Source organism: Equus quagga, chromosome 5 (genome assembly GCF_021613505.1).
Source record: "Equus quagga isolate Etosha38 chromosome 5, UCLA_HA_Equagga_1.0, whole genome shotgun sequence".
Lineage (NCBI taxonomy): Eukaryota > Metazoa > Chordata > Mammalia > Perissodactyla > Equidae > Equus > Equus quagga.
The window spans coordinates 134,041,380-134,056,326 of NC_060271.1; the positions used below are offsets into that span (position 1 = coordinate 134,041,380).

At 48.0% G+C, this 14,947-nt stretch overlaps 1 protein-coding gene across 3 annotated transcripts in view; it reads right to left on the reverse strand.

Moving 5' to 3' along the window:
• Nucleotides 1-14,947, reverse strand: part of RNF144A (ring finger protein 144A) — a 119,351-nt gene that overhangs the window by 38,088 nt on the left and 66,316 nt on the right. For all 3 annotated transcript variants that reach the window (XM_046661432.1, XM_046661430.1, XM_046661431.1), the window contains one exon: nt 7,379-7,524. In XM_046661432.1, the coding sequence (XP_046517388.1) occupies nt 7,379-7,513 (135 nt within the window). In that variant the 5' untranslated portion in view covers nt 7,514-7,524. The remainder of the gene's footprint in view (nt 1-7,378; nt 7,525-14,947) is intronic.

The window sequence follows — 14,947 nt, forward strand, 5'->3', positions numbered from 1 at the left end:
ACATTAGACTCAGAAAGGCTAAGGGGTGATCCACTTCATCCGCTCATCAAATAGTCATGTACTCTGTACCAAAAGTCTAGACGGCCAAAAACATAGAAGCAACAGATAAACACTGGGCTGGACTGTTACTGGAGGTAGAATTAAGTGCGTTTCTGCAGGCAAGTGGGATCTATGTGTGTGTACACTTAGGAAGGCATGTGAGAGAAGGGATGCACAAGTGTGATGAGTGTGAGGGTCTGAGTGTGTGAGACTGTGAGTATGTGCAATTGCTGGAATCAGTAATACACGAGGCTTAACTTCTAATAGAGAGACATTCTGTTAATTTAGCTTCATTAGGCTAAGCTCTCTCAATTTTCCAGAAAACTGAAGATCATCCCATCAAATGAAGAATCCAAGAGTTTTATTTGTTTGTTTACCTCACGAGTAAGAAGGAATTGGGGTGATCAATAATTATCCCCATTTGTGTATCTTGCCAATAATGGGGTGGGTTCCAGGACCTTAACTGCCAAGGACTTAGACAGGCCTCCTGGAAGAGAACAGGGAAGTCAGCTTTGGGATGGAGAGTCACGTGCACAAGACAGGGAGAAAGCAGGTCCCAAGACTCCTTCCTGGGTGGGAAGGGCCAGGACCTGGGGGTGTAAGAAGGAAGCTCTCTGCCCTGGACCCGGGACGTGCCATGCAAATGCTCCAGAACAGCCCCAGAGCTTTTGCTAAGTTTCGCAGCACAGTCAATATAAAGAGCCAGTATCAGCATTTTCTTAGGAACAGGTAATAGATAAGGATCGGATTTTAATGGAAGGAGCAAGTGCGCTGGAGTCTAGACATACCCAGTGACATTCTAGAGCAGCTCACTTTGTCTTTCTGAGCTGTGGTGTCCTTTTTATGAGATGGAGAATTCTGCCCCTTTCACAGCTTCACAAGAAATGAGATAATGTAGGAAAGTAGGTGGCATATCACCAGCAATCAACAAACGTTATTCCCCATCCTCTTCATCACAAGGAAAAGGTTCAGAGATGAAAAGGAAAACCATCTGGTAGTGCCTGTGAGCAGCGTCAGTAGAGAATCCTAGGGGCCTGGGTGGAGCCTTAAGACAACGCAGAGCAGGAAGCAGTTGTGCCCTCAGGGAGCACAGAGAGGACCTGCAGAGCAGGGTCTCTGCTTGCCGTCATCTGGGCCGCAGGAAGCCCCAGCTCTCTGGTCCATTCTCAGCCCTGAACCTCGAGTCACCCCACCCTGCAAGTCTGCCTTTTCCCCATCTAGATACCAAGACCAGGACGAGGCCCATAGAGCAGAGGCCTGAGGTCTATACGCCACAGAGGCCCACAGCCTACAAAGTCCCTGGGAGCCAGCGCGCAGGACAGAGACAATCAGTGGGGCTGGTGGTCCCCACACTCCATTTTACATATTTTTAGGTTTTCCTGTCCACTTTCCTTTGAACGAAAGGACCCTGAGCTAAGGACACTTTGAAAACGACTTCCCAGGAGTCACTTTCACAGGGCAGGTTGATCTCATGTGGTAAGACAGAGTTTCCTCAGAATCGGACAATCATATGATTCCTGAGACACACCTCTAACATGAGAGAGAGGCAGAATCGGAGCAGTGGCAGCTGTAACAGTGAAAATCAGAGCAGTAAGAATAACAGTTCACTCTCACCGCATTGAGCTATTTGGAACTCAAATACAGAGCATTCAAGCAACAAACATATATTTTGAGCACCAACCTGCACCAAAGTTTAGAGGACAATGAGCCAAATAAACTGCTCTTAGAAAGCTCCTCCCGTGGAGGGTATGGATAAGTGTAATGACAACACAGTAGGACAAAGGACATTACAGTTTAGGCACCAGATACAAGTGGAGCTGGAAACTTTGAGCAGTTTGGAATGGTTTGAGTGTAGGAAGTTGAGGAAGTAGGAAAGTGCAGGAAACGGAGCTGGGAGGCTGGATAAAAAGGCGAGGACCTGATTACACCATGCACGGCATTTTCATTGGTGAGGCCTGTGCTATAGGGGATGTATGCTCTCAGGTGTGGAGATGGGGTTTTGCCATCTTCCAAGTAACATCCTGAGCCCTCCGGCACCTCCCTCCCTGGCCCCATGGTCTGCAGTGACTGGCCCCACCCCACCTCTAGTGGGTTCTGGCTGGCCTAAGCTGATGGCTATATCTCATCTCGCCAGTCCTGGAAAAGGATCAGCGATGTCACATAACCAGTGAAGCTGGAAAGGTGTTTCCAGGGAAAACAAGCATCTTCTTCATCTACAAGTTACCCAAAGCGACCTCCTCTCTCTCTACCTGTGGACAGCATGGAATGAGGAAGTGATGTCTGCAGTAACCGCCATTTTGCTACCACAATGAGGAGACTCTGGCCCCGCAAACTTCCAGGGTCAACATAATGACTGTGAGGACGAGACTGAAAGCCAAAGAGGCAGGCAAAGAGACTCCTTCTTTGATGAAGCTATCTAGAATAGAGGTTCCCAGCACAGGCCACACAAACATGTGTGTGCACTAATGCGGTGGCAGTGGGACTGACAAGTGACAAAGTCCATGCAATCTTACAGCTCCAAGACCAAAGAGTCCAGCTTTCTTTTCCTGGATAGGGAAACAAGAGAAGGCAAGAGGTTCAAGGACTTGCCCAGAGTTCCCCAAGAGTTAACAGAGAAGCCACTCCCAGAACCAGCCAAGATTTGGGATTTACAGTCGAGGGGCCTTTCTGTAATGTCCAAACTACGGCTGGCTATTAATGTGCACAATGCCACCCAGGAAAGTTGATTCCACTGGAAAGTGCATGCACTCTGGATCCCAAGCTTGCCTCTCCCTGTGCGGCAATGGGTGACGTGGGAGGCGGATGACCTGAGGCGGGCTCAGAGTGGCCACTTTACAGGAGACAAAACACATGATCTTCTCTGCACATCGCCATCCAAACACTGCTCCACATCTGTAGGGCCCTGCCAGTCCCTGCCAATTATGGCACTGTTATGCTTTAGAAACTAGTGGAAACCTTAGCACCAACCTCCCAACCTGGTCCCATCACAACACGACACCCCTTCTTGCACTTGCCCCACAATGGTTCTATCCACTCGTGCTTTCTCTGGGAGCCAGCTCAAATGATGCCCTGCAGCCTGCGGGTGCAACTCCTTGTTCCCCTCTCCATGCTGTCTCTCACCTCTGTTTATATGGCAAATACAGCTCTTTCCACCCCAAATGACAGCAACACAGATCTACCTCTCCTGATCATGGGACCGGGACAGCAGGGACTGTAATCTTTAATCTCACCTACGTATCCAGAGCACTGAGCACAAGGCAGGAGTTCGATATGGGCTGGAAAATGGAAGTGAATGAACACCCACCGGGTGCCGTATACAAAACGCAAAGCGGACGGGGATGTGAAGGTGTGTAAGTTAAGGCCCATCACCTCAACCAGCTTAATGTCTAGGCGAGGAAACATGGCTGAGATAAACAGTCAGAAGTTCTGGGTCTAAGCAGCATTTCCACAGCGTACTAGGTGAATGGCCTTGGCAAAGGATAGGAGGACAAGGAAACGATGTTTGCATCACGGATGGCCAGGAAGGCTACTGCCCAGTGCTCTATATACAGGACCTCAGTCAATTTGTTCAGGAGGCTGATCATATTTTAGACTTGAGGAAACCGGGGCTCGGAGAAGTTAAGCAGTTTGCTGAGCAATCACACAGTTACAGGAAGTGGGGGCAGAATGAAGACGTGGGCCCAAATTCCAAAGCCTGATCCAATTAACCCAACCTTCCCAACTTCCTTTCCAAACCACTAAAGATTGCCTTTATTACTGTTATCCCTACACATTCTCTGGGAAAATACATTGTCTACTAAAATCTATGTTTTTAAGTAAGAATTTCCCATGTTTATTTATCAAACCCTCTTATCTGGGCTCTAATGGCAAAGCTCCTAATCACTGATAAATAACTAGTATTATAAGAGATACCATTCTAGCTCAAAGCAAAAACGTGTGTGTGTGTCTATTTTATTTGGCCTATTTAATCTTGCCATGGTGAAAATTAATTTTCACTAGACTTTCTTTTTCCTAAGGACAAACAGAAAAGCAGACATGTCCACCTTCCCAGATCACCGGGGACCTGTTATCTTGAAGTGGGAACCACAGCAACGCACTTTTTAGAGACTCACATCTCCCCAGTCTTTTGAGTAAAAATATCATCTCTAATTACGGTAGCTGTCAAACTGGACACAACTTTGTCAGCCGCAAAACAACAGAAACATTCTCATGCTATCAGATGCTGCAAGTATCAGGAGATCTAAGTGGCCTTGGTATGTCCCATTTTAGCTTGAAACTGCTCATACGTTTTAGACTTTGGTCCCTGGAGAGACTCCCAGGCCACTATACACTTGGGTTGTATCACTGACTGACCAAATGGAAATGGGGTTAGCTCCGATGGTGGGCTCAGGGCTGTCTTATTTTTACATAAGTGTCAACAACCTTTTCTCTCTTTCCAGTACTTGCGCACAAAAACTGTTGGTTATACTTGCATTTCCCTTTTTTGCACCCAAGTGTTCAAGTTTACATTGGCACTTTAGAGTTTCGTTTTCACACTCAGCCAAAATGGGGCCATTTGAGCTATCTGGTAGGCTGTCACCATCTCCACACCCCAACGCCTGGCATAACACCTGGGTTGTGTTGGCTGAGAGGCTCTCTTGAACCGCTGAGACTCTTCATCGGGTCTCGCTTCCAAGTCAAGTCCCACAGACCCCCCGGTTCCCAGGCTCTCCATGACCTCTGAACCCAGCCTAAAGGTGCCAGGCGCCCTGCAAGTGAGGACAGCCCACTGGAACATGTGTCCTGGAAGTGCCATGTTAGTAACTGGTATGCAAACATTTCTCATGCTCAAATAAATTTGGAAAATCAACAGTTTGTCTCTCATTGTGGACTTCCAAGGGCTTTCTTGATGCTCTTGGGCACCCAGAATGTCCTGGCTGGGGGTACACAGAGTGGGGCACAGCATGCAGTATTTGGCAAACCCAGTGAAAGATGAGTGCATCTTTTAGGACAAGTGTTCCTCAGGACACACATTTGGGGAGAGCTGCCCAAAGCCCCCTGTTATTCCTGCAGTTCAAAGTCAAAACTTAGGAGCAAAGTGAGAAGGAACTAGGCCTGCAGAATGCCTGCCACATGGCAGTCCTGCACACATGCCCTTTCCCTGAATTTGGGGCAAACTTTTTAGCTCCATTATACAGATGGGGTAAATGAGGCCCACTAGGGTCAGAAAGAGAGCCAGTATCTCAATGCAGGGATGCCTGACCCCCGACGCCATGTTTTCCCCTGGAGCCGTTGTTCCTTGAGATAAACTTGCCTCAGAACTTAACTGCAATTTCCCTAGCAATTATTTTGTTAAGAGTGCCTCCTTTTAGCCCTACACGATTTTCTCTCTTCACTCTTTTCCACCTCCCATGTCCGTCGCCCACGGAAAGGACAGTTACAAGTCCTCTGGCCAGAGGCCACGGCTCCTCCCCTGGGTTTGCCCAGGGCTCGGGTGACTGAGGCCCACAAGAGGGAAAGACATGGGACTGAAGTAATGGGGTGCAAGGGCACCCTGCCCCATCTGTCCACACACAGGTGCTTCCTCCGCTTCACGCTGGAGTGAGCTGCAGAAACAAGAGGGACTGTTTTCAACATTTTAATTTTTAATAAATGGTTGTGGAAAAAAATCACAACTGTTGAGCTGTTTCTTGGTGCTCCTCGCAACCCCTCTTGAGAAAACAGTGCTATTTTCCTCCTTTCACAGTCCCTGACCTAAATTAAGCATTTGATCTGAATTCGAGTCGCTTATTTATTTTTACTACAATTCTCTAGAAAGGGAAACCCAAAACAACAAGAAATGCAAGCCTGGGTGGAGGGCTGATGCAAGGACGACTCCAACGGGAGAAAGCAAGTCAAGGTCTCCCGAGGCCGTCTGTGCGGCCCAAGGGGACTGTGACAGGCAGCAATCTTAACCAAAACCGCATGGGCAGGGGGGCATCTACTCAACTCCAGGAGACGGGGAAGACTTCTCTTCAAGCAAGAGGGAGGCGATTTTGCATAAAGCTAATTATTTAATCCATTCTGACATGCTTCACCATCCCAGCTCATCTTCTCAAAATGAAAACGAATCCGACTCATCGTGTTAATTGGCTGGATGTCTGGCTCTGCACTTCTCCCCTGGCTCTCTCCCTCCCATCCTTCCCCATCTCAGAAAAATGTCAACAGCAATTTCCAGTCCTCCAGGTTGAAGCTACTTTCCTGGGGCTTTAACGAGGCACACTTCTTGGCTGTCAACACTGAGGTGGCCTTGCTGCCTTTCAATCCAGTGAGCCTTCATTGATCGGCTTTCAGGAGTCCTGCAGTAAAGCAAGAGTGTGGGGTACAGATTCTGCCCCTCATAGAGCCAGAGTCCACATAACGAGAAGTCAGAGATGTAGGCTTAAATGTTTGCAAAGCTCTGTCTCCCTGTCTAGTAAATGGAGGTGCTGATATTGAACGTGGCTTCATCCCATGGAGGTCATGAGACACAAATGAAAGAAGGCCTGTAAAATGTGGGCAAGAAGGAAGAGTACATATCCTGTAAAATGGTAGGAGAGACTGATCTTCATCTAGACATTTGAAAAGTACATGGCAGGCTGTCCATATGGTCCCTTTATAACACAGTTAAATTCGGAAGCAACTTTTTTGTTTTTTTATAGTTTGAAGAGAATGATTCTTTTTTTTTATTTTCTGGATTTTTTTTTTTTTTGGTATCTTTTGAATGGGAAGAAAAATCAGGCAAAATTAAATGAGACAAACTGAAAATAAACCTTACACCCTCATTTCCCCTTTCTGATGGGTAAAATGTTGTCTGAGTTAGACTTGAGGGAAAGAAAAGTCCCTATAGTCATTAAGATCAGATCATTTGGCCCCAATAAGGTTGGCTATGTTTTAAGGAAATTTAAATGTGATTTCAAGATATGTGCATTCTAGTTTGGCACTAAACCAGTGAGAGCCGACATGAAGAGCTGAACACTCCAGCTGTGCACACTCACTGCGTTAAGACTGCTGTGATCTCAGGCACGTAACTGTCAGATTAAATTTAAAGTTCCAGAAATGAGAACACATGCCATGATCACGTTTTCCAAATTGCATTACTAGCTTCTAAAATTTGATTAACTGCTTGCTTTTACACCACGAGCACGTGTGATGGAAATCTACTTGGGAGCCCACCTGACTGAGAGGAAAATTCCTCCAGTAACCATGTGAAAGCCTCAAAAAGGAGACTCTGTCACGAGCACAAGTGAGGCCAATGGTTTGCTCGGTGTCTCTAAAAATGAAAGCAGAAAGGCTCATCCTGAAATTCTTTTAAACAGACGTTTTCTCCAACAAGACCAACCAGAGTACAGAAGATGCACTGGCACTGGGCGATGGTTGTCATCTGCTCCACCGGGTACTCCCCGAGACAGAGCTTGCACGACACCAGCGGATCGAGGGCCAGGTCCCACGTGGGCCGGTACCGCGCTGTGGTCATGGCAGAGCAGTCTGAAATGAGAAGAGAAGCACAAGCCATCAGACCTCCACCAGAACCAAGGCAGGGAGCCCTTCTCCCAGCTGCCACTGGGGCCCAGGAGGTGGCAAAGCGACTGCTGATGGGCCTGGGGTTTCGGAGAACTCCTTTGGGTCCTCTGAGAAGTGTTAGCCAGGGGTCCTGGACTTGGATCTGTGGGTGATTCCCTTCCCATACTGATGGCAATGTTCATGTCTACCCTCAAAATGGCAAACGACTCACCCTGCCCCATCCTTGCTCCATCCCTCCACCAGGCATTGAGTAAGATACCTCCCACCAACCAAGCATCTAGCTCACGAGGGCAAAACCTTAGCAGCCGTGGGACAGAAGCTTTTCTTAAAATAGTTATTGATTGAATCAACTGTTCTCCAGTTTCTAGTGTAGAAACACCCCTGAGGAACCCCTCAGTGAAGTCCTTCCCTTTCCATCTTTGGTGCCCTCCCAATGGAATGCAGCTTTGCACACTGGCTTCGATCCATACACCCAAGCGTTTCCTGACCCTCCAGAAACAGCCCAAGGACCATTGCCTCCTTAAGCCCTGGTGGATTTTCTAGAATGTAAGCTTCAGGGAGGCAAGGGTCTTTGGTAGATCTGTTCACTTATGCAGGTCAAGTGCCAAACAGGGCCTGGTGTATACAGACACTCAACACACATTAATGGAAGCAATCTTCACTTCCCAGTCCTCCCAGAACATTCTCTAGCCACTTCCTAACCCACTCACAGTCTGTGTTCCCCTCACAGCATGTATTTTTCGACTGTTACATTTATCACACTGATTTCCACTGCTTGCTGCATTAACTAATACAGACTCAAGAGCAACAGAAAAGTTGTTGAGCAGAGAAATGATGTGACAAACTTAGTCTTTTAGGAAGTTCAAGCTGATGGCTGAAACCTTTGGAAAAAATAAAACCAAAACCTCATGCAGCCTTCTGCTTTGTCACCCGCTGTGCAGTGTGCTCCAAGACTGGACAGCCCCTCAAAACTCACTGCAGAAGGGCAGAAATCCAGGGCTTCACCCTTCAACATAGCACTCCTAAAGCCCACACTCGCCCCCAGTGTAAGTCCTGGGCAGGCAATGCCACGTGAGCACTCTCCTGCTGCACACACCACTTATTCCCTCTCGCCCAGGACCACCTGTGTGAATCCTATTTGTCCATTCCCAGACAATCCTTGCTCTTCCAGCTTCTGAGCTTGGCTCCTTTTCCTGTTTACACCTCTCCGAAGACGTGACCCTTAGCACAGCTGGCAGGCTTGAACTCTTGTTCCCTTTATTCCTGGACCATGATTTCCACTTGACCTCTAGACACTGTGGCTTCCCACTGCCCTGGGCACGCGTCAGCATGGCCCCTCACCTCCTTCCCGTGAACTACTCTTGAAGAAGGTCAAATTCCAATTTCCCGACACTATGTCAGTATTCCTTCCCCTCTAGCGGAGATACTCTCTGAGGTGTGCTCAAAATCATGACTCAAACGGGAACAACAGCATATTTTACTCCCCCACCCCCCAAAAGTATATATTGTCTAAGCCCGTCACAGACCTTCCCTCCGCACAGGATGGGCAAACACGATTTTGCAAACATTGAACAGCTGCAAACTTGAAATAGGAATTTGCTAAGAGAATCACAATGCACAATAAAAGAAAAAAACAGTCTTTGTTTCTCCTAATGTGAATGTCAAGTCATATGAAACAACAATCTATTTTAAGAACATCTGGTCAATTACAAGTATTATTCAATCTAAGCAATTCAAAATGTTTATAAGGCAAGTTACTTATTAAGCACTGCTGGAGTAATGCAAGAAGTTGTGCATTGTGACGGAAGAGGTATGGATACAAGGAAGAGAAAGAGCTAGAAGGGAACACAGTCCATTGAGGGAGATAGTCCCTATATTACCATAAAGGTAAAATGCGATTATTTGACCAGAACCATCTCATCCCTGGGCTCTAGGGCTGTCGACCTCTGCAGCTCCTATTCTCCCAGCTTCACCCCTTCAAAACAAAGTAGGGGAAGAAAAGCAGTTGACTGTCAGCCAGTCATTGTCCACCTTCTGCTCTCACAACTTGCTCCAGCAAGCCCCTGCTTTCTTAAAGCTGGCTGAGTCACACCTATGTTTCTTCCTCAACCAAACTCCCTCGCCCTCCTCACCACTTCTCCAAATGCTCCCAGCCCTCCGCGCCCCACACCAGTCCCTGGTGCTCCGAGAAGCTGCCCTGCTTTCTCTGAACCCCTCAGCTGCCTCCCTTTCTCCCCGTCTCTGCTGCACGGGGTGTATCAGCAGTTCCCAAAGTGTGAAACAGCAGCATCAGCATTTCCTGAGAACTTGCTGGTCCACAATTTCCTGGGCCCCAACCCAGACTTCTGGGGTAGGAAGCAGAGACACAGCCATCTGTGTTTTTCTGAGCCTTTCAGGGTATTCTCCTGTGCAGGGAAGTCTAAGAACCACTGGTCTACATAAGATAGCATTCGCCACCCAGGTCTGTGCGACTCCCAAGCCCGCCAAATGCACTGCCTCTCAAAAAATACCAGAATGATATTGTAATGGTGGATACACCTCATTCAGCATGTGTCAAAACCCATAGAATGTGCAACACCAAGAGTCCACTGTAATGTAAATGTTGTGGACTGAATTGTGTCCACTCCAGATCCATATGTTGCAGCCCTAACCCTCAGCGTGACTATATGTCTTTAGGAGGCAATTACAGTTAAATGAGGTCAAAAGGGTGGGGCTCTAATCCAACAGGACTGTCACTTTATAAAAGAGGAAGATTCCATATCTCTGTCTCTCTCTCTCCTACATTTGAGGACACAAAGCAGCCTTCTGCAAGACAGAAGGAGAGTTCTCACCAGAACCTGACCATGCTGGCACCATGATCTCGGACTTCTAGCCTCCAGAACTGTGAGAAGGTAAATTTCATTTTTATGCCACCCCGTCTATGGCATTTTGTTATGGCAGCCCAAGCTAATACAGTGAACTATGGACTACGGGTGAGAATGATGTGTCAATGTAGGTTCATCAATTATGACAAATGGACCCTCCAGTGTGAGATGTCAACGTGGTGGAGGCCGTGCATGTGTGGGGACAGGCGGTACGTAGGAACTCTGTACTTATCGCTCAGTTTTCCTGTGAACCTAAAACTCTTCTACATGGTAACTCCTTATTGATCTGCATCAGTTTTCTAAATCTAAATCCAAATCTGTTAATGTAAATCTGAATCTAAAACTAAATCTATAAATCTAAATCTAAACTGCCCTAAAATAAAAAGTTTATTAAAAAAAATTTACTGTTTTCATTGAAATCCAAATAAGCCTATTGAAATGCAGATTCTACTGGAAAGAGTAATGTTTTAAGCTACTGTTTTCCCGAAACAGTTAAGTTTGACAGTTATTAAGTTTGACGCTAAAAATCTGAGAAATACTGGATTAAATAGAGTTGAACGGGTTCAGGTGTTTACTTTTTAACCATCTAACTCTGTACGGGTTTTCACATGCTAACGACACTGTGACATTCCAAGGAGGGTGCGCAGCACGGCACAGCTAGACCACAGGCGCTTTCTCAAGCACCACACACACCATTAAGGTTCTGTAAGGAAAAAAAGGAAGAATGAAAGGTGCTGTTAGTCATTTCACTGTAACAGGCTGCCCTACATTCAGATTTTGCAGAGGAGAAGGGGAGAACAGACAGAATCAACAAAGGAGGGCCCACAGACCAGAGAGAGGGCCCCAGCCCGTCTGAGCTGCCACTCTCACAGCACCAGTTCTTAACAGATTCACTGCAGAAAGAGCCACAGATGTGTTAAGCGCAGGTTGTATGCGCTTTGTCCCTTGCAGATACACCTGTACCAGTGAGGGAGAAGAGGAGTCCTGTCTTTTGGAGCATCCTGACTGGAACACAGCATCAGCAACCAGACTCTGACATACAGATGCTGGGTTGAGCGGGCCATCTAACTAGAGGGAAGCTTTTCCTTCCACAGGGCAGGCCCACCTCCACTCCCTCCATCCCATCCAGAGCTCTGCACTTCCTCTGCCCGAAAAAAAGCCTGGGCTGGTGCGAGAAGCCACCAGAGCCACTTCCTGCAGCGAGCTCCAGGTTCCTGCTGTGCGGAGCCATGACTGAAGAGGGAACCCCAGGCAAACACGACAGAAGCCCCGCTGGAAACAGCCTTCAGGAAACTTCCAACGTCAGCCAGGACCGAGGTCCTTGACATTCCTCCTCCCCTGGCTCGGCAGACCTGTATCCTGCTTCCGGAAGTTGCCTCTCTTGCAGACGATGGCTTGGCTTGGGAAACAATTGGCATTCATGGCGGAGCGCTCACTCTTTCATTTCTAAGACCGGTAAAAGACTCCACATGCAAGCTTAAAATGTCTCGGGAGCTTCCCACAGCCGGCCCAGACAAGCCCGGCTCCCTGACCTCTGTCCAGGAGTGAAGGGCAGAGGAAGACACAGAGGGCCCGTTATTTCAACTCCAAAGTGCCCACATAAACATTACACTCGGGCTACCAGTGAGCGACGCTTTTAAATTCAAACATCAAGTCATTACATTTTAAGGCCAAAGGGGGTCTTTGGGTCGTTTATCCTTCCAGAGCTGATTTCCTTACGCTCAGCTCTTTAGGGGTTTGCTAAGATGTCACACAGCCACCCCCACCACCAACACCACTTCCTTCTCCCTGATAATGGACCACTCAGGGCATTATTGCCAAACCTTGCCAGTGACATCATTAGCCGTTATCTCCATTTCTTTAGAGAATTGAGCAGCAGCATATATTGATGAAGTTGACTAGCAGTGGGCCACCCCACCCCAGCCCTGTTTCCTGCTCTGAATTGATTTAGTCACACCTTGCCAAACAAAGAACAGTTTTTGGGGTTCGAGAAACCAGTTTATGCTATCATCTTCAGTTTCTCCTGCTCCTTCAGGTCAGTGCTGGTCGATGGCAGGGTGGCTAGGGAGCACACCTTTGGCTGGCCCCGATGGGATGGGGCAGGCACATGGCAGCTTCCTTTAAGGCACTGAACAGAAGCCTTGTTGCCAGGACAACGAGCCTGGGAACTCCCTGGGTTTGGAGCTGGTCAGTCCCTGGAGTTAACAAACAAGACGTAAGGGAGTAGGGAGCAGGCAATGGATTGGAAACAGGCCTCTACGAAGATTCAGGAAACTTGAGTTCCCACCCCAGCACTGCTGCTAACTGACCATGTGATCCTCCTTGACCCGTCGCTGTGCCTCCAGCGACCCACAGCCTGTCTGCAGCTCTGGCTGCCAGAGCTGACCTCCAGGACTCCTCTAGCCTGCGAGCTCCTCCCAGCCTTCTGAAAAGGTGGAACTCAGCTCACAGGGAGAGGGTTCCTGCTCGTGTCGCCGCCACATCCACAGAAGGTCTTCCAGGAGGTGAGGAACGGCTCTCAGCACGAGAGAGATAAAGGCTTTCAAATGTCAGACCCCTGTTCCTACAGATCCATTTCAGAGCACGTGATATGCCTGTGGCTGAGTCATGTTCTGCCCATTAAGGCATCTGAACATTAAGCTCCCCCTCTCTCTAAGAACTCACTTGCAAGTCCACCTCAAGAGGTCCCCCGTCCAACTCCTCTATTTACATATCCCTAATTCTTACACTCACTCATGACCAGGTAGCTGTCCATCAGCATTCAGTTTCCATGATGCTCCAAACACCGTTTTGACCTGGGATTAGAGGTGCCAGCAGAGCCGGGGGTGACAGCGACAGAGTGCCATCTGAGAACACCACTGTCTTCCTCCTCTGGCTAAGACACCCGCCTTTGACCCTTTCATTGTGGAGGCAATAGGGTCAAGCAAATGTGTAAAATGAGAAGGAAGCTGATTGAAGAAACTTTGGTGGGGGGGTAAGAAGAATCACCTTTTATCAATATTAGGCTACAGTTTTCATTTATCTGACATACTTCAGCCAGAAAATTAAGTAAAATTTGGGGCTTCCAAATATGTGGAGCAGATTCCTCATTGCACCGATATTCCAAGGTCTCAACTCTTCTAGCAGGTTTACTTGGATTCTGTCTTGCTCCCTGAGAGCTGGAGAGGGAATATGAGGGAGCTGGGGTTCTCTGAAGACGCAGGAGGAAGCAGGTACAATGACCGTGCGGGTGAGAGGAGCCCGTTTATGCTTTTGGCGAGGGAGGCAGAAGTATCTGCCAGGTTCTCTACAGACAAAACCCGGCAGGGTGACACGTGGCACTCAGTGAGGTGCTTGAAATAACAAAGAGGCATAAGTGGCCCAGCCTTAGGTTCTGGTGGTGCCCTGGCAGGCCGGGACCAAGGCACATTCTGGAGGTCCAGGAACATTCAGGATCACACGACTGAGAAAGGGATGTACACATACACTCTCCTACTTCTCAAACGTATGCCAATGTTGTTGGGATGCAGAAAACACTCAACTGAAAGTGTTACTGAATTCACACATGCTGCCACAGAGGACAGAGACCTCCTTCTAATCACTCATTAAACAGGAATCTGGGGGCACTCTGTTCCAGGTACTGTTGTGGTCATTGGAAATGTTAACCTAAATCCACAAACATCCCTGCCCTCTGGGAGTTTAAACTCTAGTGGGGAGACAGAAAACAAATAAATACAGTAAATTGGTAAAATATGTAGCATGTTAGCCAATAATGCATGTTCCTTGGAAAAACTAATCGGAGATGGGAGATGGTGCCAAAATTGTGTCTGGGGTGCCCAATACACCAGCGGGTTGAAGGCAGAGGCCGAGTGAGCCGTCGGGGGAGAGTGCAACAATCCAGGCCAGAGCTGAGGGCGTCTGTCCATGTAAATGTACACTGCACAGGACAATGACAAACAGAGCTGATGGCAAGTGTCAGAATCTAGATTCACTTTGAAAGACAAGCCGCTAGGATGTGCTGACAGTTTGGGTGTGGGTGTGAGAGAGAGACAGAACAGTCAAGGGTAACTCCAAGGTTTTTGAGCTTGGCAAACAGAAGGACAGAAGGACAGAGTTACCGTTACTGACCTCCAGGGGAGGAGCAGGTCCGGGGCGGTATCGAGGGCTTCCCCACCATTTCCTGCCAAGCTTTGGGAAATTCGATGAATCCCCCTGAGCTCAGCTCCCCCTTTCCCGCGCAGAGACACAATATTGTATCATCAGCCTGCAAGGAAGGCGCTGGCCCAGACAGAGCTCCCTAAAGTCTTTAGGGCATCTGCGAACCAGGGTCTGGGCCGTTTTTTGTACAGCCTTCAAGCTAAAAAGGTTTCTTACGTTTTTAAAGACTATAAAACAAACAAACCCACAAGCAAACAAAGAAATGTAGGCCAGCAAAGTCTAAAATACTCTCCGGCCCTCCCCAGAAGTTTGCTGCCTCTGCTTTATAGGCTTGCATCCTCAATTCCATGCATGGGGCCAACAGAGGATTCCTGAGTCAGGCTCTC